This window comes from Pteronotus mesoamericanus, unplaced genomic scaffold (assembly GCF_021234165.1).
Source record: "Pteronotus mesoamericanus isolate MK-2021 breed Mesoamerican mustached bat unplaced genomic scaffold, CSHL_Meso_final contig_27, whole genome shotgun sequence".
Taxonomy (NCBI): domain Eukaryota; kingdom Metazoa; phylum Chordata; class Mammalia; order Chiroptera; family Mormoopidae; genus Pteronotus; species Pteronotus mesoamericanus.
Window position 1 is genome coordinate 7208098 of NW_026555115.1, and position 22349 is coordinate 7230446.

At 36.4% G+C, this 22349-nt stretch overlaps 1 protein-coding gene across 1 annotated transcript in view; it reads right to left on the minus strand.

Annotated features, from left to right (window-relative positions):
- Positions 1-689: 689 nt before the first annotated feature.
- CUNH2orf76 (chromosome unknown C2orf76 homolog) overlaps positions 690-22349 on the minus strand; it is a 96736-nt gene continuing 75076 nt past the window's right edge. The window contains exons 6-8 of the mRNA XM_054575004.1: positions 13861-13898; positions 8093-8174; positions 690-813 (exon numbers count right to left, since the gene is read on the minus strand). Of these exons, the coding sequence (XP_054430979.1) occupies positions 737-813; positions 8093-8174; positions 13861-13898 (197 nt within the window). The 3' untranslated portion in view covers positions 690-736. The remainder of the gene's footprint in view (positions 814-8092; positions 8175-13860; positions 13899-22349) is intronic.

Sequence of the window (22349 nt, forward strand, 5' to 3'; positions counted from 1 at the left end):
TCATTATTAAAAACTGAAAGTATTATTTTGTAAGAATGTGTCTTCCATGACAGACTTGTTCTCAATAAAGTCCAAATATCCTGTTGCTTTCTTTCTCCAAACAAATTAGTTTGGGTCTATTATAGTTTGCTTCTCAAGTCAGAAAACAGAGCTCAGAGTAAAAAAAAAAAAAATTTAGCAATGTTATTTGTGTAGGCTGAAATACTAAAAGAAGAGACCCTCTTGCATCAGAAAACCTTCCTAACACATACACAGTTCAATTTCATGTACGGTGGTGTGTATGATCGTGAGGGTAAAGATGGCATTGATAAGCATAAGAGACTTATAATCTCTCTTAGCCCAAGACAGTAACAGTAGTTCTAATTAGAAACTATGGAAAAAATACAAAATAAACAGAATCATTTTAGTCTTATAATATTTTAAAAAGAATCTAACATGCAAGTCACCAAAATAACCCCTAATTTCAGAGAAACAAATTATGACTAAAGAACTAATGTTTCATGATGATTTTTTGAAAAACTATTTCATTACTATAAAAATAATATATAAATATATTATTTTACAACAAAGAAAGAAAGAAAAATGAAACCTGCAGAGAGAAAAAACAGCCCAGATTTTTTTACCAAAAAGGCAGAGCCTGGGATTAATTTTTAAAGTTTATTTGTCAATTTCAAAACTCACTAGTGGAATAAAGAGCTTAATATAGGTATGCAAAAAGGAAGCCCCCATGAGGTTTTCACCAGGATGAAAGGGGATTAGCTTTGTAGTTCTTATAATCTTCTTCACAGAAGAATGCAATTTCAGTTTCATTGGCTGAAAAAAAGAAAAACAGAAAATGGAAAATAACTGTAACAAAAAATTGGATTTTAAACAAGTATGGAAACACACATTACTTTGACTTAGTACTTTAGATGTATAAAGTGAGAAAGATGAGTTATTTCTTTGGTTTTACATTTCACCAAATCAACAAGAAATATAAATTGGAGTTGTAAGAATCTAGAATTCAAATAATTTAACATAAAAAGAAAAATACACAAAAAATTAAAAACAAGAATTAACACAAGAATCTGGCTTTCAGGAAACCATAAATTTGTTCATTTATAGTCCTCTTAAAAGTCCTAGAAAATAACAAACCTTTATTTTTTTTTCAAATTTGCTCCTCAATTACTGAAGGAGGAGGAAAACTCTTTTTTCCTCTGAAATTAGCCTGTAGGTATAATAATTTAATACTCAGAGGATCAGTAGAATATTTTACAGATCACTTTACATTCTCCCTCATGACCCATCAAAATATGTGTCTGAAGAAGTTAATTTTTTGCCTGCTTATGATTAATTCATGAGGCTTCAACAATATGCAAAGTGAAAGACACAAATTGGCTTCTACCGCAATACCTTCAAATACCTCTAATTATTCACAGGGGATATGGCACAGCTAAAGGACCCACAAAGGTTCAGAGCAGTCACAATTCTTTCAACCTAGCGGGTCAAGGACTCTGTCTTCTAAAACAATAAGTCAGCAACATTATTAATTCAGACTGGAGACAAATCTGATGGAAAGCCTTCCAATTATTAAACATGCAATTCTTTAAGGTGTTGCGCCAACAAGTTCCACATTCGTTTTTTAAATTAAATCAGAAGTTAATACAGTCTGCTTAGCTTTTACAAAAAGAGCAAAAGGGCCTTCAGAATGTATAAAACAGACAAGATTATCTGTAATGAATACTGATCACTCAATTAACATACCCTCTAAAATCAGACAAGTAAAACTCTTCAAGACAAATAAATAAGATAATAAGAAGGGACGCCAAGGATTAACACTTCGTTTACAACTCTCATTTCATTATTAGAATTTGCCACAAGAGAAGGAAATGAAAGACTTAGCATGACATTTCATTAAAAATGTTTTTGCTGGTTTTAAGAATATCAAATTTAATGTCTCTCAATTGTAAGTTACTCATGCTCATTACAGAAATGTTGAAAGAAGAAAATAAAGTCACCCAGAGTCTCAGATCCTTATTCCAGTCCACTACATGAAGATTAATCTTGATGAAAATCAGATCTCAAACTCTCATCACAATAAGCCTTGGGGAGCATGGGAGAGGGTACAGCAGAGAGATACTGGAAATCAATAGGGAGGGGTACATTTAGTTAAACTGTACCTCCTCTAAAAAGTATTTTAAAAGAATGAGTAAGAAGCTCCACAGCTTGAATTAGTAAAATGCTGAAAACAGGCTTCAAAAAATCCAATATTCAAAGAGAAAATTTTGAGATCTATCCTTTATATACAAAGATCCCGAGGTTTCCTTTTTGAAGGGGAGCAAACCCAAAAATAGATTTATATAATTTGCAAGTGATTCTAATCATACTTTTAATGGAGAATGAGCAAAAGCACCCAGTTCTTAATAATCACAATGCAAGGTTTTATCTACAACATGCTATTTACATTCAGAACTTTACAGAGTGCTTTGCTCACACAGCACTTCACTCAACACATAACTGTAATTACAGCATTCACTTACTGCAGTTCACATTTATCTGTACCCCTTTTAAGAAACTAATACATTATACAGCTCTTCAGTACAGTTCTAATAGGTTCAGAATAAGCTATGTAAAGAAGGGCAGACAAAGCATTTTTGTTTTGACAGTAGGTTCTCTTGGGTCTAATTACCTTATAGATCAATCCATTATTCATATAAAGTATTTATGCCACCTCTCATAATACAAGCTCAAAATAAGATATCTAAGATAAAGATTTTATTTTCAGACGAATGCATTTTTTTCAGGAAAGCCAGATTGACAAGTGAATTAAATTCCAATACTTCAGGCTGATAAAAAATTGTATCCTTAATAAGTTGGAAAACAACACAAATTAAAAGTTACTCTTAACATTCAAAAGTAGACAGAAAAAGGATTTTAAACTTTAAAAAATGTGGTCCTCAAACAGATATATAATGTTTTTAAAAAATCTGTAAAACTCAGTTGAAAATGTTTGAGAGAATAATTTCATGTACTTATACTGCAAATTTAGTTGCCCATTAAAGTAAAAATGAATTATGAGAGACTTTGAAGATTCTACATAATCACCCTTTCCACCATTTTCCCTTAAATTCTTGCTTCCCAAATTCTATTTAAAATGGCTGGGAAAGAACCCTGGGAAGTCTGCTGTGTGCTGGTCCCCCAGGGCACCTGACTTTAAATTAAAAGTGCTGCAGGCGGCAGCACGCTTGGGTGCATGGTGCCTCAGCCTGTGAATCTGAAATGAACATACAATCTAAAATCCAATAAATACACTGCCAGTTCGTCCCTTTGTCTTACTATCAAATGAAATGAAGAGCCCTCCAAATACATTTGTGGGTCATTTTAACTCTGACTTTCAAGTTTAATGACATGAACACAAGGCAGAACATTCAAACATCGGCTATGAAATCAATAATTTTATGTTTCCAAACAGGTCAGACACAAACACATACACCTTTACCAAGAAATGATAATGGCTTTAAAAAAAGTAATATATAAAAAAAAATATTAAATATAAAATCTCAAGAAAAATTACATGCAATATACTTAAAACTCAAATAGCACCTCAATAAACTGGCCGGCTGATGAGGGTTCACTGCCTAATTTCTAAGACTGAGCCTCATATTAGTCAGACCAAGAGTAGCGTGAGGCACAGCCACTGTTGTCTGAGAAGAGATGGACACATGGCTACTGACTTTTTGGCATTGATAATTAATGATCAGGGCAGGCTGTAATGCGATAATAATTGCAGATTATTGGCAAAAAACAAAAAAAATACAGGAAGAGCGAGGCGTGGTTTTTGCAGCAATTTGAGACCCAAAGGACAAAGTTCACTGTCTCTCCTGCTCCAGGAATATATCCTATCCTTCTACGGTTCATAAAATCCTAATCTACAAATCATTCAAGACTGTGCTGGCAGCTGAGTTAACGTTTGTAAATTGTCACCAAATGAGGTCAACAATCCAGCAATGAGGTTCCCAACTACCTAGGCTTTTGTTTCATATTTGCTTCAAGTGCCCATTTCAGATTAGCTGACAGAAAGGACTTCAAACTCAAGTTTGCAGCAAACAAGTAGTGAAATAAATCTGACCTTTGACAGACAAAAACCCATGCCTGTGGTTTCCAAGGCGAGGGTTAAAAAAAGGCGAGGTGAGGCGAGGGTTAAAAAAAAAAGAATAATCTATGGGAGGCTCACAAAGGCCTCTGCTCTGCAAATCCCCAAATCCCGGAGTCCACTGTCTCCTTTAAGAGTACCAGACAATGGCTGTTATGATGTGAACGTGCAGAACAGCCACCTTAAACGCTGGAAACACAAATCAAACACAGTATTGTAGGGGGGCAAGGTACCCTACAATATTAGCTGTATGCAGGTGCCAGGCACAAAGCGGGCCTCTGGCTGTGGGCAGACGACAGAAGTGACAGACAAAAGGAAACCAAAGCACAAAGGAGTTTTGGATGTATTACAGGATCTGGCTTGACGTGAACTCTCCCCCCAGATCAGCACTGCGGTATGGCCCACTGTATCTTGTTTCAAAATTTTTCCAATAAAACACAACTGTCTTTAGAAGAGTTTTCCCAACACAATTTTTCTAAACTAGAGAGAATTCAAAAGGTATAATAGTTGTAGAATGTAGCAAAATGAAAGGTAAAATGTCACCAGAAAAACCTTACAGGCAAATTTATTGCTTAGGGGAACTAGTCCATAAAATTACAATTGTTAAAAAACAAGGTAAAATTCTTTAAATTCTAAGTAACAATTCTAGGTAAAGCCTTCTTCTTCCTTCCACAGAGCAAATCTTTTTACTCATGTATTTTAGCACTAAGTCCACAAACAAAAACTTCCTCTGTTGTCAGCCAGAATATACAATTGGGATCTGCAATGCAGATAAAAAGGCCAGAGTAGGAACTGGAGAATTTCTCTGTGAGAAAAGAAATCTTCAAACAAGTTTGTTCCCCTAATTTCCCCCCCTCACAGTCTTTCTTTTTCCTTTCATGAATTCTGCAGAAAAGTCATAATGATAAATTTGTTACATTGGCATTATTCCCATGGCAACTGACTATGATAGCAGACTGACAGCTCCACAGCAAGATCAACTGGTAGAAAGGGAGGGAGTGATGACTTGGAATTTTTCTCTCAAACCTCTTAAAAACCTAACCAGACACGGCACCAAGGGAGGTCCCTAGAAAAATCACACACTTCAAGGATCATCTTTATCACTCTACTCCCACTTAGAATTTCTTGTAGCTCTCCAGGGACCATTACCTCCTTTCCCTGCTTAAATGTGGCTTGTTCTCCAGAGTACACCAACCCTGCTCTGTGCAACAGCGACAAACGTGCAGAAGAGAGAAATGTACGGGCACTGAAGTTACCCCCGACCAGGGCTGTGGGCTTGGCAGGGCAGGAGGGCAGCAGAAGCTCTTGTACCACCCTGAAACTAGCAGAGAACTCATGAAAAGGATCTGTTTCTGATCAAAGGCCTATGGCCTGAAAACAAGAAAGACAAAAAAGATGGATTTGATTCTGACCTTTATAGATGATCAAGTATGTAAATCTGAAACTAACGACAATTAAAACAGTAACTCAATATTCTAATATATTCAAAACATTTGTCACTTTTTTTCTCCAAAATAGTTTTTAAATAAAGTATTTTTGAGGGCTTTTACATGCATTCCTCCAGATGCTTTCATTCTTCTACTCATCCTTTATGGACCCCCTCAAGTGGGTTTAATTATTTCTGTTTTGTCTCACAGAAGTTTAAATAGAAGTTCAGAGAGGCAGAATGGCTCACATAGAAGGTCACAAAGCAAGTAAAATGCAGAGCCTTCATTCAAATCAATTTTATCCAATTTTAGAACTTTATTCTTTACCAGTAATATATCTAACTTATATGTAAACTATAGACAAATGTTAAGTTACAAGAACAATTATATAGTATGGAGAAGAAAGAAAAAATTCATTTTTAGCAATGCCACCTCCCAGAGAAACCATTTCATAATGTTGGCAAAAGATCTTTTTTCCAGATACACATTCAGACCTGTAAATATATACATTTTTAAACAGTAAAGGTATCACACAATATATTCTATTTCCAGTCAATAAATAAAGTTCTACATCAGTGATGCACACATAGGGAAGGTGAGAGAGGACACTGCCACCTCTCTGAAGATATATCTCCACCTTGCAGGAGTCACAGAGCTTGAGGAAGAAGCATGCTTCTGTTGGCTTGGTAATAGACATGACAGCACATTAAGTTTGAGACAGTTTTATTGGTCAAACTGACCAACAGAAAATTATAGGTAATGCACACTCCCAACAGTAGTTTGGAAGAGTATCCATTTCCCAACATTATCACATTTTTCATGTCTGTGAGTCTTATAATTACTGCTGGTCCAAGGTCACCCAGACAGTAAGTGGCAAATCAGGTGGTGAACACAAACACTCTGGCTCCAGGCTCTAATTCTAAACCACTAAACCAGTATACTACACTATACTACATACAACAGAATCATTATGGTGCAAAAGCTTTTTCATAGTTTATTGCTTCTCCTTTGACTCTGTTTATATTGTTTTTAAATGTGGTCAGATCTTTTACTCCTCACTTCATGGCTCTGACTTCACGGTCGTAGAGAGCTTTTCTCCACCCCAAGATTATAAAATTATTGAGCTACATTTTTTTAAACTTTACATTATAACACTTAATCCATCTAAAGTTTATTTTGGAATAAAGACTGATATAAACATTTTTTATATTATTTTCCCAAATGCTTTGGCAATAAGCCCAACATGATATTCTGGCTAATTTATTCTTTCCCCACTTATGTGAGTTGCCAAAAATTGATCAAACTGTAAAATCTTACTTTTTTTAGTTTATTTTTGGATTTTCTGGTCTCCTCCATAGATCTGTCAATTCCTACATCAATACTAGTCTGCTATATTCTTTATAGCTTTATGCAGGTCTAGCTCTTAGGGGCCATGTGCCTCAATACACAGGTGCCACCTGCTATAACATAATAGCATTTGAAGAAATAAATGCTAAAATAAAAATTGTTTTTTCAAATAATAGCAATCAATCTTATGTATAATAATATGGTCATTCTCATGTATTCATAACATGGAAAGACACTAATATAACAAATAGTGTAAACACAGAAAACAAGTCTAAGATTTCATAACATGCTATTTAAAAATACTGTTTAAGTTGGAAGATGTATCAGGAACTCACTTTGGCCTCATGAACCACTCAAAAGTGAATTCCTGACATCTGTGACTAAAATAACTGAACATCTGTCAAAAAAATGTAAGCCTTCCTCACATGGACCTCACTTAGAGTGTTCCTTAACCAGTACATGTAAATAACTATGAAGTGTGACTCTTGCTGTTTCCTTAAAGTAACTGACCACAAAGCTCTGTCAGAGGCACAGTGCCTTCACTGGCTCACACCTCTCTTAAAATCTTCACTCCTATGGCTGATGATCTTTAGGTGAATATATCAGTAGAATTAGAGTGACCTCTAATGGCCACAAACTATGTAACAGAGCATTTCTTTAAACTAGAACTACATGCCTTTTCCAGGTTGAAATGCTAAATTGGGCAATTTTTCAACCACCCACGCTAGGCTCCTATTTGAAATTCCATGACTTGGTCAGCCCTGAGTGGCTTGGACAACTATCAGAAACCATGCTGCATGTTCTACAAACATCTCACTTCATTATTCCACATCAGTTCTACCGGGTCCATTTCTCTCAAACCATCAGTTCAAATGATGCTGATAAAGAGTAAGCAGGTTATTGAGTAATAACCTGTCAGTCACTTAAAATAACCCTCAGCATAATTCTGAGCATAGCTTCTGAAAAGAACTATTTGCATTTGGAACACTTAGAGAGCAGATAACCACTGCCCTTAGTCAAATGATCTGAATGTACATCATCCTCAACCTCCTCCTCTGAATAATTATCAGCAAGTGTAAAGAGCACCAAGGGTAGCATTTGTATTGTCGTGAGTTATTCAAATCTAATCAGCCAGCCTTCCTCACGCAGCCCAGCACCTTGCAGGCATTGCACATCAGGTTCTCACCAATTCCAGCTGCTTTCAGAGTGCTGTCTTCTTCCAACAGGAGTCTGTCGTCATCTTCCAAACTCATCACAAGTTCATTTGTCTAGAAAGAAAGAAAATCTACATTTTATCAGCACTTATATGTGTTTCATATTTGGTAAGATTTGTCAAAGACATGGAATTGTTCCTTTAGGTCATAGCAATATCCAAGCCATATTCTACTCCCATCATTGTAAGGAGAGAAGTGAACGGATAGTGAGTACCTACTAAGTACACACATTATGGAAAGCATTAGGAAGACAATGCTATAGCACAGAACTTTGGAGCTCAATCGGGGTTAAAATTCAGGCTTCAGCAATATCCAGCTGTATGTTCTCAGCAAACTACAAAGCCTCTCTTAAGACTCAGTTTCCCCATCTCTACAAAAGGGGTGAAAAGAATACATCTTCTCTATTGCTTTGTGCTGAGGATGAAATGAGATGAAGTGTCAGTCACATAACAAGAACTCTGTTAGCTGTTAAGTGTTCTCTTGTTGCCGCCCCACTGCACCACCACCACCACCACCAGCAGCAGCAGCAGCATCTCGTTCTCACAATATTCCAGAACAAATCAGATAGGTTAAGAAACAGACCCAGAGTATATGGCTCATCAGCCATGGAACCAAAGTCTGAGCTCAGACAAGTCTCACTTCTGAGAGAAACAAGTTTACTTTGATGGCCAAAGTCCATATATCTAAAAACCTTGCCCTAGCTAATAAACACTTGATCCCATGTCATATTAACTGTCACATTTCTCTGTGTGATTTGGGGTGGAAGTGGATGAGTGTGTTCTCCAATAGTTACAAATCCAGTTTACAATTATAAATATAGGAGAAAAATTTCAGTTGCTATCTGCCCCTAAAAAGCATACAGAGCTGACCACTGGTTGCACACACAGTACCACCTGTCAGCCAGAATGCATCTGTGTAGCAACGTATTCTACTTCTAGAATGTGGCTGAGAGGCAGCATCGACAGAAAGGCCTCTCAGCAGCCAAAAGAGAAAGCCCAGGAGCTACGCTCCATGGGTCACATCCTTACTCATGAGAGAACATAGAGGCCTGACCTCCAGAACACACAGAGGGAAAAACACTTTAATATTAAAAAATCATTTTAGAATAGGTGATATATATTCATGATACAAAATTCTCTAAGTACTTATGGACCAAGAGTGAAAGGAAGTCTCCTCTCAACCCCTATCCGCCAGCTCCGTAGTTCTCCACAGAACTAGTACTAATTCCTATGTGCCTCGCAGAAACTGTCTGTACATAGACAGGCAGGCAGAGATGTGCATGTAAACTTTCTTATGCAAACACTAGCATACCACATGCTGTGTTCTCACACTTTACTTTTTTCTCCTAAAATACAGCTTAAAACCTTTCAAAATCAGTATAAGAGTTGCCTCATAACTTATCAAGACTGCAGCACATTCCATTGAAGGGACACACAGACACGCACACACCAAGTCCCTATTGATGGCATTTAGGTTGTTTCCAATCTCTTGTTACCATAAACAAACCTGCAACAAATACCCCTGTACATGTATCAATTTGCATATGTACAAATTTTATCTGTAAAATAAACCCTGGAAGTAGAATTGTTGGGTCAGAGAGTAATGGCAACTTTACTTTGAAAAATTTTATTTTGACAATCTTTATTAAGTTTCTCTCCAGAGAACTGGTACCAATTTACATTAACATTACCATACCCTTGCTGACACAATACATTATCAAAACCTTTCTGATCTTTGCCAACTTAATAGATATAGATTAAGTGTAGTCTTAATTTGTATTTATTTTATTATAGAATTATAATTTATTATAGGTAAAGTTTAAATATTTTCTGCTTTTAAATTAACTTGTAGGGTAATATTTAGGATAGAATTGTAGAGTATCATTATATATTAGCACAATTATATACTAAAAAAATTATGCTTTTTCTATAATTTATAAAATTTCCCCCCCAGTTTTCATTTGTTCTTTGATTTTTCTAATAGTAGTTTTAAATAGAAGTACTGTTTTTTGAATAAATAATTAATGAAGTAAAATTACTCTTTTATTGTTTTTGGGTTTCCTATCATACTTAGAAAGACCTTCACTCAAAGACTAGTTTTAAAATGTCATGTTTTCTTAAAGTATTTTAATTAATTTCATTATTTAACTTTTCAATTGTAAGGAATTTCGAACATACAACATAGAGCCTGAACATGCACAATGAACCCTCCACGTACCCATCACCCAGCCTGAATAAATTAGCTACTCATGCTCAGTCTTTTTCACCTCTATTCCCATGTATGGGTTTCATTTTCAATTTAAGTCATTAATCCAATGGGTATTTATTTTCGTATAAAGAAAAGCGTTTGGATTAAACTTAACTGTTTTCTAGATGTCTACACAGTTGTCCCAATAACATTTACTAAATGTTAATAAAATAACAGTTATTAAATTCATATTTATTTTAGAATAAATATGAAGAGCCATATTTATTCTAAACTAAATTCCGATATATATTTGGGTCCATTTTTGGACTTTCAATTCTACGCTATTGAACTAACAGTTCATGTGACAATACCACATTGTTTTAATTACTATAGTTTTATAATATGTCTAATTTATGCTATAGCCAGTCACTCATTTCTCTCATTTTCTTGACTATTCTTCATTATTTATGTTTTGCATATTAGTTTTATAATCAGCTTCATATTATATGAACATACACACACACACACCCCCACACGAAACTTTTGTTAGGATTTTGTTGGGGTGGCATTAAATTGGTGAATTAATAAAGAAAGACCTAGTATCTTCATGTTGCATCTTCTCCTCCAAAATATCCTAAGCATTTCTATTTAAGTCTTACTTTGGATCCCTCTTCACATGTTGTACTTTTTTTAAAAAATTAAATTGAGGTAGAATTTCACATAAATAAAATGTACATATCTTCAGGAGTTCAGTTCAATGAGTCTGGACAACTGAATACCCTCATTTCTAACTTTCTTCTTAAAGATCTCATGCATTTCACATAAAGTTTATTCCAAGGTGTGACTTCCTTTCATAAATTTTTAACACATATAGCTATCTGGTTTTCAAACTCACAGAATATAAGATAGAAATTAGAGTTTTTATTTTAAATCTTTTTACAAGGAATTATTCTGACTTTACAAATAGCCTACTGATTACAATCCATAATACACATACAAATACATTTTCCTGAAAACCATAAATGATATTATGATAGTTATTTGTACTGTATTGATTTATTCATTCAATGAACATTGAGCTCATATTCCAAATAGGAGGTTCTGGTAGGACAGTATCCAAACAACCTTTTTTATTATGGTGATGGGAAGAAATTTCTGTAGACTCCTGCTAATTGTAATTAAGAAAGTTACTCTAAAACTAGAAAGTTCGGAGAATGGGGAAAATCATCTTTGTAAACAAATTCATTAAGATATAGGAGTTATTTGGAAGCCCCTTCCTTTGGCTGAGGAAGGAGACTAAAATTACAGCTGGGTTGGAAAACTGACAGGCTGGATTCAGAGATGGTTACAGGCCCTGCAGGTGAGGAATAAAAGCTGGGTAATGGGAAAAAGGTCTGGGAACTGGATAAGGCACAAATGAGGACACATGGGAGAATTTATTCTAAAGTTTTAAAATTGTTTCTGTAAAAATATATTCCTCTTTCTTCATGGAATCTGAAGAGAAAACTTGAAGAATCATCCCCAGGTGCCTACTGAACTAAATTTGTTATAGTTTAGATAAAATTTATAAATTCTGATTCCAGAAACAATTAAGTAACTTAGTTTGTTTTGGGAATCCCTCTGTAAATAAGTACATTGTTCAACTGGAAAAACAAACCCTAAATGTGCAACTCTAACCTGCTAGCATAAAATATGTTTAAATATAAGAAACAACTCTTAATATATTTCCAACTATAGGAAGAAAATTTCCTGGTTTTTAAAAAATGTCATAATATCAATTATTTGAATATATTGAAGTAGGTCTTCATTAGGATAAAGGAATTAATTTTATTAATGATCATTTTTAAGAAACATGAGCAAATGAACAAGCTTAACAAAGTAACAATGGAGAATGGCGTGACACACTCTACAACCACTTCTTTGTTTTCTCTTCTTTCTTTTCTTCCCTTCTTTCCTTCTTTCTTCTTTCTTTCCTTTCTTTCTTTTAATGATACTTAACTGGGTTTTGTTAGCTTATGTTGGTATGTTTGTTATGGTATAGTTAACATCTTCTTTTATTTTTCAAAACTCTAGATTACTTGCAGGGCACATTTTAGATGAGATCATGGTCATGAGGTACCCTGCTTTAACCTAGACATCCTTAAGTGACTTTTCAAATAGCATATTGTTTAATTTTACTTTTCTTTTATATTTACATATATATACAACCCTGTACAATAAAAGCAAGCTTCCTATTCTCCACAGTTTAGAGACAAGGCTGTAAACATCCCAGGCCTGGAGAAGAGAAATTGTATGGAGTCTGTGGTCAGGTACAATGCAAAGTTCTAGCACCCATACAAAGTGCAGAAACACAGCTCCAGACAAACATGAGCACTACATTTTAAAGCATCTGATAATGGACGCTGTTAAAACATGCAATCCCAGGGCAGGGCGGGGGGCGGGGGCAGGGTGTGTGTGTGTGTAAACATAAAGTTATTGGAAAGGACCAACCCTGCCAATACCTTGATTTTAGCTCACTGAAACTGATTTCAGACTTCTGGCCTCCATAACTATAAGAAAATAAATATGTTATTTTAAACTACAGGGAAAAAATTTTTTTAAGTTACTAATTCATAGTCAAGATACATACCCTCATGCTATTTTCTTTACAATCTCTGGTATACATTTATTTGAAAGTTGATTGACCTTACGGAAGGCATCTATGTCCAGAAAAGGGAAAGACATTAAGTGAATTCATAAATAAATACTTCTTTCAAAAGTTGTTATAGAAACATTCCTGTGAATGAGGCACAGTGCTAGGTGTTGGCGCTGTGAAGAAAAAGATCTCCTCCCTCGTCATTGAGTAGTGTATAATAGTAAAATTACTACTATAATTAGGAGTCAATGTAAGGGTCATTGAGATTCAAGAAAAAAAAGATCACTTTAGCCTATGTAAGACATAAATCTTTTATTGTGACTTCATAAAAAAATCACTCTGAAACAGTAATGAAACAGAAATGTAAACATACAATATACACATAAATAAACAGTTCTCTTTGGGGCAGGTAAGAAAACGTTAGGATTGCAGGCCATGAGCTCTGCAGAACTAGAAGGTATGCTCCCCAGAGCCACAGCCTTCTCTTACAAAATGGGAAAGTCCAGTCAGAAAAATCAGATTATTTTTATTTGTTTTTGACTCCTTTCTTTCTGTATAGGATTAAGAAAATGAAAGAGACTGGTTTGTGAGAAAAGTGGCTTGCTTTAGATGTCACCTGAATTTTAGGCTCACTTATGTTACAAAGTTTTAGGCTCATTTTATGTTAATATTTGCTTGATATTTAGGATAATATGTATCCTTTTTTAAAAAATTAACACTTTTTAAAGAATCTACTAAACAAGGATATGACTTAGAATTTTTTTCTTTAATGAAAAGGTAAAGCTGCAAAAGGGGTATTTACGAAATAAAAAACTGTTATGAAAATGAAGATATTTTAGAACTACATGTATGCATTCATTTATTCACTAAGTTAACCAATATTTTCTATGTGCCAGATACTATACATATAAAACATACCTTTGATTTATGTGCTTGATGAATAATCTTTAATTTATCTGAAAGAAAAAAAACAAGTCATCTTTTTATAAAGACTATTCTAAAACTTCATTTCAAATTATTAAAGTGAGATGAGAGAAAAGTGTCTATGGTATTGAGAAATGAAGTCCTTACCTTATGACCAGGTTCTTTTAAAAATCAAGTATATAGTAAAAGAAAAGTTAATTGCATACCATTAAAATTAAAAATCACTGTATAAAAATATTTTAAAGCCTTGTTTTTGGACACACACAACTCTGTCAAACTATGTACATGCCATAACCTGAAGTCAACTCAGTACATTTCCCTTAAAATAGAAGACAACCAAATCACATTATTCTAGCCTGGTTTTTGAAGTAGCTAAATGCTAAGAAAAGCAAACTATGTAAAAATATTGTCTTAAATTAAAACAGACATTAACAAAAACACTTCCAAAGTATCTGCTAATCTCTCAGAATAGATACAGTGACAGGGGGTCAAATGATCACTCTGACAAGTCATTACCATTCCAAGAATTCAAACACTATCAAAGATCACTGGTAAACTGAAAAGAATAAAAATGGCAGAGGAGTGAGTGGAAGTCACAATGACCTCCTCCCAGGAGGCTCCCAATTTGAAATTACAACTAAATTGTGGAGAAATCACCTGGAATAAAAAACTGAACAACAGCAAGAGAGGAGCCTTATAACCTCGGACAGAGTAATCAACTTTAGTACAACCTAACTGGTAAGGAATGCGATAGAGACTCGAGAAGGTGGGCAGGAGACACACAGGTGGCTACACAAGGATATTGAAACAACCGGTTGGATCCCCCTGAGAATAGCAGGATCTAACCATAAGCGGGGATCTCCAGCCTACAGCACCAGAGCCCAAAAAGTACACAGAAGAGCCAGCTGCAAAAGCAGCAGGGTTGCTCTCTGTCAGAGACAGGCGGCTGGAGATGCAAAGAGCCATTTAAATGGTCAATGCATACATTTTTATTTGCAGCCACTTACCCTGGGCTTCAGCAAAGCTGGGGGTACAGTGGGCTAGAGATGCCTGAGGACAGACTGGGAAAAAGGCTTTGGGGAGAGAACTAAGGCAACAGAGGGAAGGATCCCAGTGCTGACTCATCCCCCACGCAGCAGCAGCCATCTTGCTCAGGCAACCACTGCCCTGAGCAGCAACAGTGTGAGAGGACACAACAGTCCCATCCCCATAAGAGATTAGACCCTGCCCCGGTAGTACTAAAGCCTGACTGCTGAGTGGCAACCACAGATAGTAGATCTGTGGCTAACGGGGGCGCAGAATGGTCCAGAGACACTTGAGGAAAGACTGGACATGGAGGCATTGGGGAGAGAGCGGAGAAGGCAGCTGGTGGGATCCCAGTGCTGACTCATCCCACATATGGCAGCAGCCATCTGACTCAGGCAGACTATTCCTCTGAGTAGCAGCAGCATGAAAGGACACAACAGTACTGCCCACTTGAGGGACTCTACCCCACCCTGTGCTGTCTGAGCCAGCCTGCTGAGTGCAGAGTAACTAGATTAACAGCTGGAGGAGACAGCCACGGACAGTAGATTCCTGGAACTCTCAAACAGACTGCCTAAGGTCAGACAGGGTCAAATCTGACATCATCAGAGGCAGATCCAGAAAGAAAAAACAGCTGTCTCCTACCACAGAAGTTCACACCGCAAAGTCAGGAAATCAAGCAGATCAATTTAAGAAACAGAAGCAAAAAAGAAGAGTCTCACAAATAATGGGAAGACAAAGAAATACGCCCCACTCGAAGGGAAAGGAGGAATCCCCAGAAAGAGAACTAAATGAAACACAAGCAAATAAACTACTAGATATTGAGTTCAAAACAACTGTTCTAAGGAGGCTCAATGAACTCAATGAGCTCAGAGAGAATTACAAAAACTACAGGGAAACTACAAGGAACTTACTGCAAAATATATCAGCATGAAAAAGGACATAGAAACTATAAGAGGAAATGAAGAATACAATTTCTGAACTGAAGAACACAGTAGAATAAATAAAAAACAGGTTAGATGAAGCAGAGGAAAGAATCAGCAAGCTGCAGAATAAGGTAGAAAAAAGCTCCCAGAAAGAGCAAGAAAATCAAAAAAGACTAAAAAAGAATGAAGAGGCATTTAGGGAAATGCAGGACAACCTGAAACATAATAATATCCGTATAATAGGGATATCAGACAGAGAAGAGGAGCAAGAGATAGAGAACATGTTTGAACAAGTAATGATGGAAAACTTCCCTAATTGGAGGAGAGGAAAAGTCACACAAGTCCAGGAAGCACAGAGGGTCCCATTTAAGAGGAACTCAAGGAGGCCCACTCCAAGACATATCATCATTAAAATGGCAAATGTCAAACACAAACCAAATCTTAAAGGCAGCAACAGAGAAAGAGGTAGTAACACACAAGGGAGCCCCAATATGGCTAGCATCTGACTTCTCAACAGAAACACTACAAGCCAGAAAGGAATGGCAAGAAAAAATCCAAGTCATGAAAGGCAAAGTCCTGCAACTAAGACTGCTCTACCCAGCAAGGCTCTCAATTAAAATGGAAGGAGAAATAAGGAGTTTCCCAGACAAAAGAAGGCTAAAAAAATACATCTCCACCAAACCAGCATTGCAACATATGCTAAAGGGACTGCTTAAAGATGAAGAAAAAGAGTCCATGAATACCCAGTTTCTTTCATAGTCACCAATACTTGATATTACCAACATTTTTAATATGTATTAATCTGATTGTGACGATGATATCTTATTTTAATTGTTCCTTCATTATTTGTTGAAACTAAACCTGTTTTTGTATATTTCTTGCCTACTTCTATTATTTTTAAAAAGCTTTAAATGACTTTTAGGTATTCTTCGTCCATTTTTTGACTAAATGTTTGCAAAATTTTTCCTCTAAAAAAAAACAAATCATAACTACTAACACCCTTTTACAGATGTGCTGCAAATACTTTTCTATTCTGTTCCTTGTCCTTTAACTTTTTTTATATGTATATTACTATATAGACTTAAATGTTTAATATAGTCATATTGTCAATATTTTACTTTATAGCTTCTGGGCTTGAATATTTTACTTCAGGGTGAGAAAAATATTAGTTTGTATTTTCTTCAAAAACTCCTTAGATTCTACATACTGATTTTTAACTCACCTGAATATTTTTTGTAGAATGTGTGAAATAGGGTTCTATATTTGTTTTATTTCAAGTAATAGTGGCCCATGCATCTTATCTGTTGATTAAGCCTTATTTTCCCCACTGATTTTAAATATCAATTTAATCATATATTAAATTGTTAGACAGATATATCCATGTGTTTCTAGAATGTTCATTTTATTGCAATGATCTGCTTCATTATTTCTGTGCTGGTATCATGTTGTTTGAATTGCTGAGACTTCATAATGGATTTAAATGTTTTAATATTTTATAATGGATTTTGACATTATAAATAAATAAATAAATAAAATCTGCATTAAAACAAAAAAGAAAGAAGGAAATCCCACCTTTTGCGACAACATGAATGGAACTGGAGAATATTATGCTAAGTGAAATAAACCAGCTGATGAAAGACAAATACCATATGACCTCACCAATAAGTGAAATCTATTCAACAAAATAAACTAACAAACAAAATAAACCACAGGCAAAGAAACATGGAGCAGGCTGAAAGTGACCAGAGGGGATGGGGAAGGAGGACAATGGTGGAAAGGAGAAGGGACTAGACAAAGAGCATGTATGAATGACCCATGGACATGGAGAAGAGAGTGGGAATTGACTGTGGGAGCGGGGATTGGGGGTGGGACGGGTGAAGGAAGGCAAAGGGGGAAAAATGGAGACAACTATAACAGAATAAACATGATTTTAAAAATATTTTTAAAAAAGATCACTGATAATCTAAAAATCTACTAATGCACAAAAAATACCAATATCAGCTTCCTGGTTTTCTACTATTTCACAGGCTTACACCATCTAACCTGCTGTATTCAATCTTTCCATCTCTCCTTAATCTTTGTCTTTTTTAAAAAATGAATATATCGGGGTGACATTTGTTGACAAATCTTATAGGTTTCAAGTGTACAATGCAACAAAAAATATCATCTGCAAACTGTCTCATGTGTCCCCCCGCCCCAAAGGAACTCTCCTTTTATCCCCACCCTTTATCTACCTCCTCCTACTCCTCCATCCTTTTCTTCTGGCTATCACCACATTGTTGTCTGTGCCTATGTTATATCTCTATGTGTAAATGTACCACTGCTTTTTTTACCAAATGTACCACTTATGTACTGACGGACACTTGGGCTCTTCATAGACCTTGGCTATTGTGAATAACGCTACTAAGAACATAGGGGTGCACATATTCTTTTGAATTCATGTTTCAGGTCTCTTCAAATATATTCCCAGAAGTGTGATTGCTGGGTCAAAAGGCAGTTCCATTTTTAATTTTCTGAGGAAATTCCATAGTGTTTTGATTACTATGGCCTTGTAGTATAGTTTGATATCAGGTATTTATTGTGGTACCTCCAACTTTTTTGTTCTTTCTCAAGATTTCTGAGGCTATCCAGGGTCTTTTGTGGCTCCACCTAAATTTTTGGAATAGTTGTTCTAGATCTCTGGGATATGCCATTGGTATTTTAATAGGAATTGTGTTGAATCTGTAGATTGTTTTGGATAGTATGGATATTTTAATGATGCTAATTTTTCCTCTCCATAAACACGGTATATGCTTCCACTTATTTGTATCTTCAATTTTTTTCTTCAGTGTCTTATAATTTTCCTAGTACAGGATTTTAACTCCTTGGTTAAATGTATTCCTGGGTACCATATTTGTTTTTTGTTACAATAATAAATGGGATTATTTTCTTAGTTCTCTTTCCATTCATTATTGGCCTATGGAAATAGCACTGATTTCTGAATATTAATTTTGTATCCTGAAACTTTAGGGTTTCTGTATACAGTATATCATCTGCAAGTAATAAGAGTTTTACTTCCTCCTTTCCAATTTGGATGCCTTTTATTTCCTCTTGTTTCAATGCCAAGGCTAGAATTTCCAGTACTATGTTAAATAAGAGTGGTAAAAGCAGACATCTCTGTCTTGTTCCTGTTCTTAAGGAGAATGTTTAGTTATTGCCTATCGAGTATGATGTTGACTGTGGGTTTGTCATATATGGCCTTTATTATGATGAGGAATGATCCTTCTATTCCCATGTTACTGAGAGTTTTCATTATAAATGAGCATTGGATTTTATCAATGTCAAATGCTTTTTGTGCATATGATCATGTGATTTTTATCCTTCATTTGGTTTATGCAGTGCTTCACACATATTGATTTCTAATATTGTACTAACCTTGAATCCCATGAATAAATCCCACTTGATCATGGTGTATGATCATTTTAATGTACTGCTGGATCCAGTTTGCTAATATTTTGTTGAAGATTTTAGCATCTAGGTTCACCAGGGATATTGGTCTATAATTTTCCTTCTTTGTAGTGTCTTTATCTGGTTATGAAATGAGGATAATGCTGGCCTTGTAAAATCAGTTTGGAGTTTTTTTCTCCTCTTCAATTTTTTGGAATAGTTTGAGATGGTTGGGGGTTAGTTTTTCCTCGAATGTTTGACAGCCATTCACTCAGGGACTTTTGTTTGTTGGGAGTTCCAATTACTGCTTCAATTTCATTATTTGTAATTTGTCTATTCAAGTTTTCTGATTCTTCCTGATTTGGTTTTGGAAGATTGCATGTTTCTAGGAATTTACCCATTTCACCCAGGTTGCCCAATTTATTGGCATATAATTGTTCATAGTATTTTCTTACAACCCTTTATATTTCCGTAATGCCAGCTTTTAGTTCTTTCTTTTTAAAAAATATTTTATTGATGGTGCTATTAGTTATCCCAATTTTCCCCCTTTGCAACCTCCACCCAGCAGCCCCCACTCCCTCAAGCAATCCCTGCACCATTGTTTATGTCCATGGGTCATGAGTATATGTTCTTTGGCCACTCCATTTCCTATACCGTACTTGACATCCCTATGTTTTGTCTCCGTTCTTGTTTAATTTGTTTTATAGATTCAATTGTTGACAAGTGTGTTTTTATTGGTCATAGTTTTGATATTCTTTTTCTTAAATAAGTCTCTTTAACATTTCATATAATAATGGTTTGGTGATGAAGAACTCCTTTAGCTTTTTTTTGTCTGGGAAGCTCTTTATTTGCCCTTCGATTCCAAATGGTATCTTTGCTGGGTGGGGCAATCTTGGCTGTAGGTCCCTGCTTTTTATGACATTGAATACTTCTTGCCAATCCCTTCTAGACCACAAAGTTTCTTTTGGGAAATCAGCTGAGTCTTGTAACTAACTTCTTTTCTCTTGCTGCTTTTAAGATTCTCTCTTTATCTTTAACCTTTAGCATTTTAATTATGATGTGTCTTGGAGTGGGCCTCTCTACATCCATCCTGTTTGGGATTCTCTCTGCTTCCTGGATGTGTTGCGACCTTGCAAGACCAGACAGATTCATGGAATTCGTACATACTGAAGAATATTCACAGAGCCATTGGGATGTCTGACATGCCTTTATTCAAGGATGGACAATCCATGCATGCTGCAAGTTACATGTCACAATGCATGTCACCTGTCTCCCTGGGTGGAGTCCAGTGTGGCCCTTGCATTTCCTTTGTGTTGTCTATATCTGCGCACACACTGAGAAGCCCCTACCTTCTTCAGTATTAGAACAAACAAAGCCAGCAACAGGCCAAACTGTTAGGCAACATAGCATGATTCTGTGCACACGAGCCCACTTCATCTTATGGGAACCATTTATCAGACCCAATCTCAAGGTTATGAGACTCAGACTCAAGGCTATGAGAACACTGCTTTATCAGACCCCTTCAAGGTTGTGAGAAACAACCTTGGTTACTCAAACTGGGTGAGGAAGCCAGACCGCCCCCATTTATCCTACACTGGACTTGCATGTCTATTTCCTTCACCAAATTAGGGAAGTTTTCTTTCATTATTTTTTTAAAAAATAGATTTCCAGTTTCTTGCTCTTTCTCTTCTGCTTCTGGCACCCCAATGATGTGAATGTGGATGGTTTGAAGTTGTTCTACAGGCTGCTTATACTATCCTTGATTTTTTTGGATTTTTTCTTCTTGTTGTTCTGATTGGTTATTTTCTGCTTACTTATGTTCCAAATCCTTGATCTGATTCTCGGCTTCATCCACTCTACTGTTGTTTCCCTGTAAATTGTTCTTTATTTCAATCTGTGTATCCTTTATTTCTCACTTGATCTTTTTCATGCTATTAAGGACCTCACTAAGTTCCTTGAGCATCTTTATACCCAGCGTTTTAACTCTGCAACTTATACATTGCTTATCTCCATTTTGTTTAGTTCCTTATCTGGAGTTTTGATCTGTTCTTTCATTTGGGCCATGTTTCTTTCCTCATTTTAGCAGCATCCTTGTGTTTGTTTCTATGTATTAGGTAGAGCTGCTATGACTCCCTGTCTTGGTAGCATGGCCTCATATAGTAGGTGTCCTATAGTGTTCGGTAACACAACCTCCCCTATCTCCCAAGCTGGGTGCACAAAGTGCAGCCTTTGTGTGGGTTGAGTATATCCTCCTCTTGTAGTTGAGCCTTGATTGCTATTGGCAGGCCAATGGGAGGGATTTACCAAGCCCAGTCAGGGAAGGGCTGGCTGTGACCACTGACACCAACCTCTGCCCTCTGTAGAGGATCAGCTGTGCAGGGGCAGAGTCGTATTGCTCTGATGTGATCTGTAGCTGTCCACTGTGTGTGCAAGCTCTGGGGATTCCCAGGTGGTGCAGGCCAAGGTCAACCTCTCCTGTGTTTTGCCCAGGGTAACCCTGCCTGAGCTATGAAGCAATGGGAGATTGCTGTTAACTGTGCTAGGCTTGGCGATTCCCAGGTGAAGCCAAGCTGTGAATCCCAGCAGATGCTGACAGTTCTGGACCTGAGTTCAATAAGCAAGAGGTACCAGGGCTAGGGGCTCACTGGTGCTGGCTGTTGCTTGTTTGAAAATATTTAGGAAATTGTGAAGCATGAGCCAAAACCAGACATTAATATGGAAAAGCAGCTTGGGTTGGACTGTAAGTTGAGTGGTACAGAGTCTCTGGGGATGTCCAGGGTGGGGCAAACAGTGTTAGACAGTTTGATGGGAGTCTCAAATATGGCACTCACCTCCCAGCTCTGTGGTTCTGTGGGGTGAGGGTTCAGAAAAGGGACAATGGCCTTTGTCCACCTTTCTGTCTTGGAGAAAGCTGCCCCCCAGGTCTTGCCTTGATGCCAGACACTCCGGTTTCTCCCTGAATGCCACTGGTGCCTTTCAAAGGCTACCTCAGTGCTGGAGCTCAGAGGGAGTGAGTCTCAGTAAGTCCATCTGTGGGTTCTTGAAGAAGAACTGCTTGGGACTCCAGAAGTTTCGTTCACTGATTCAATCCCTGATGGTTTTTGCAGC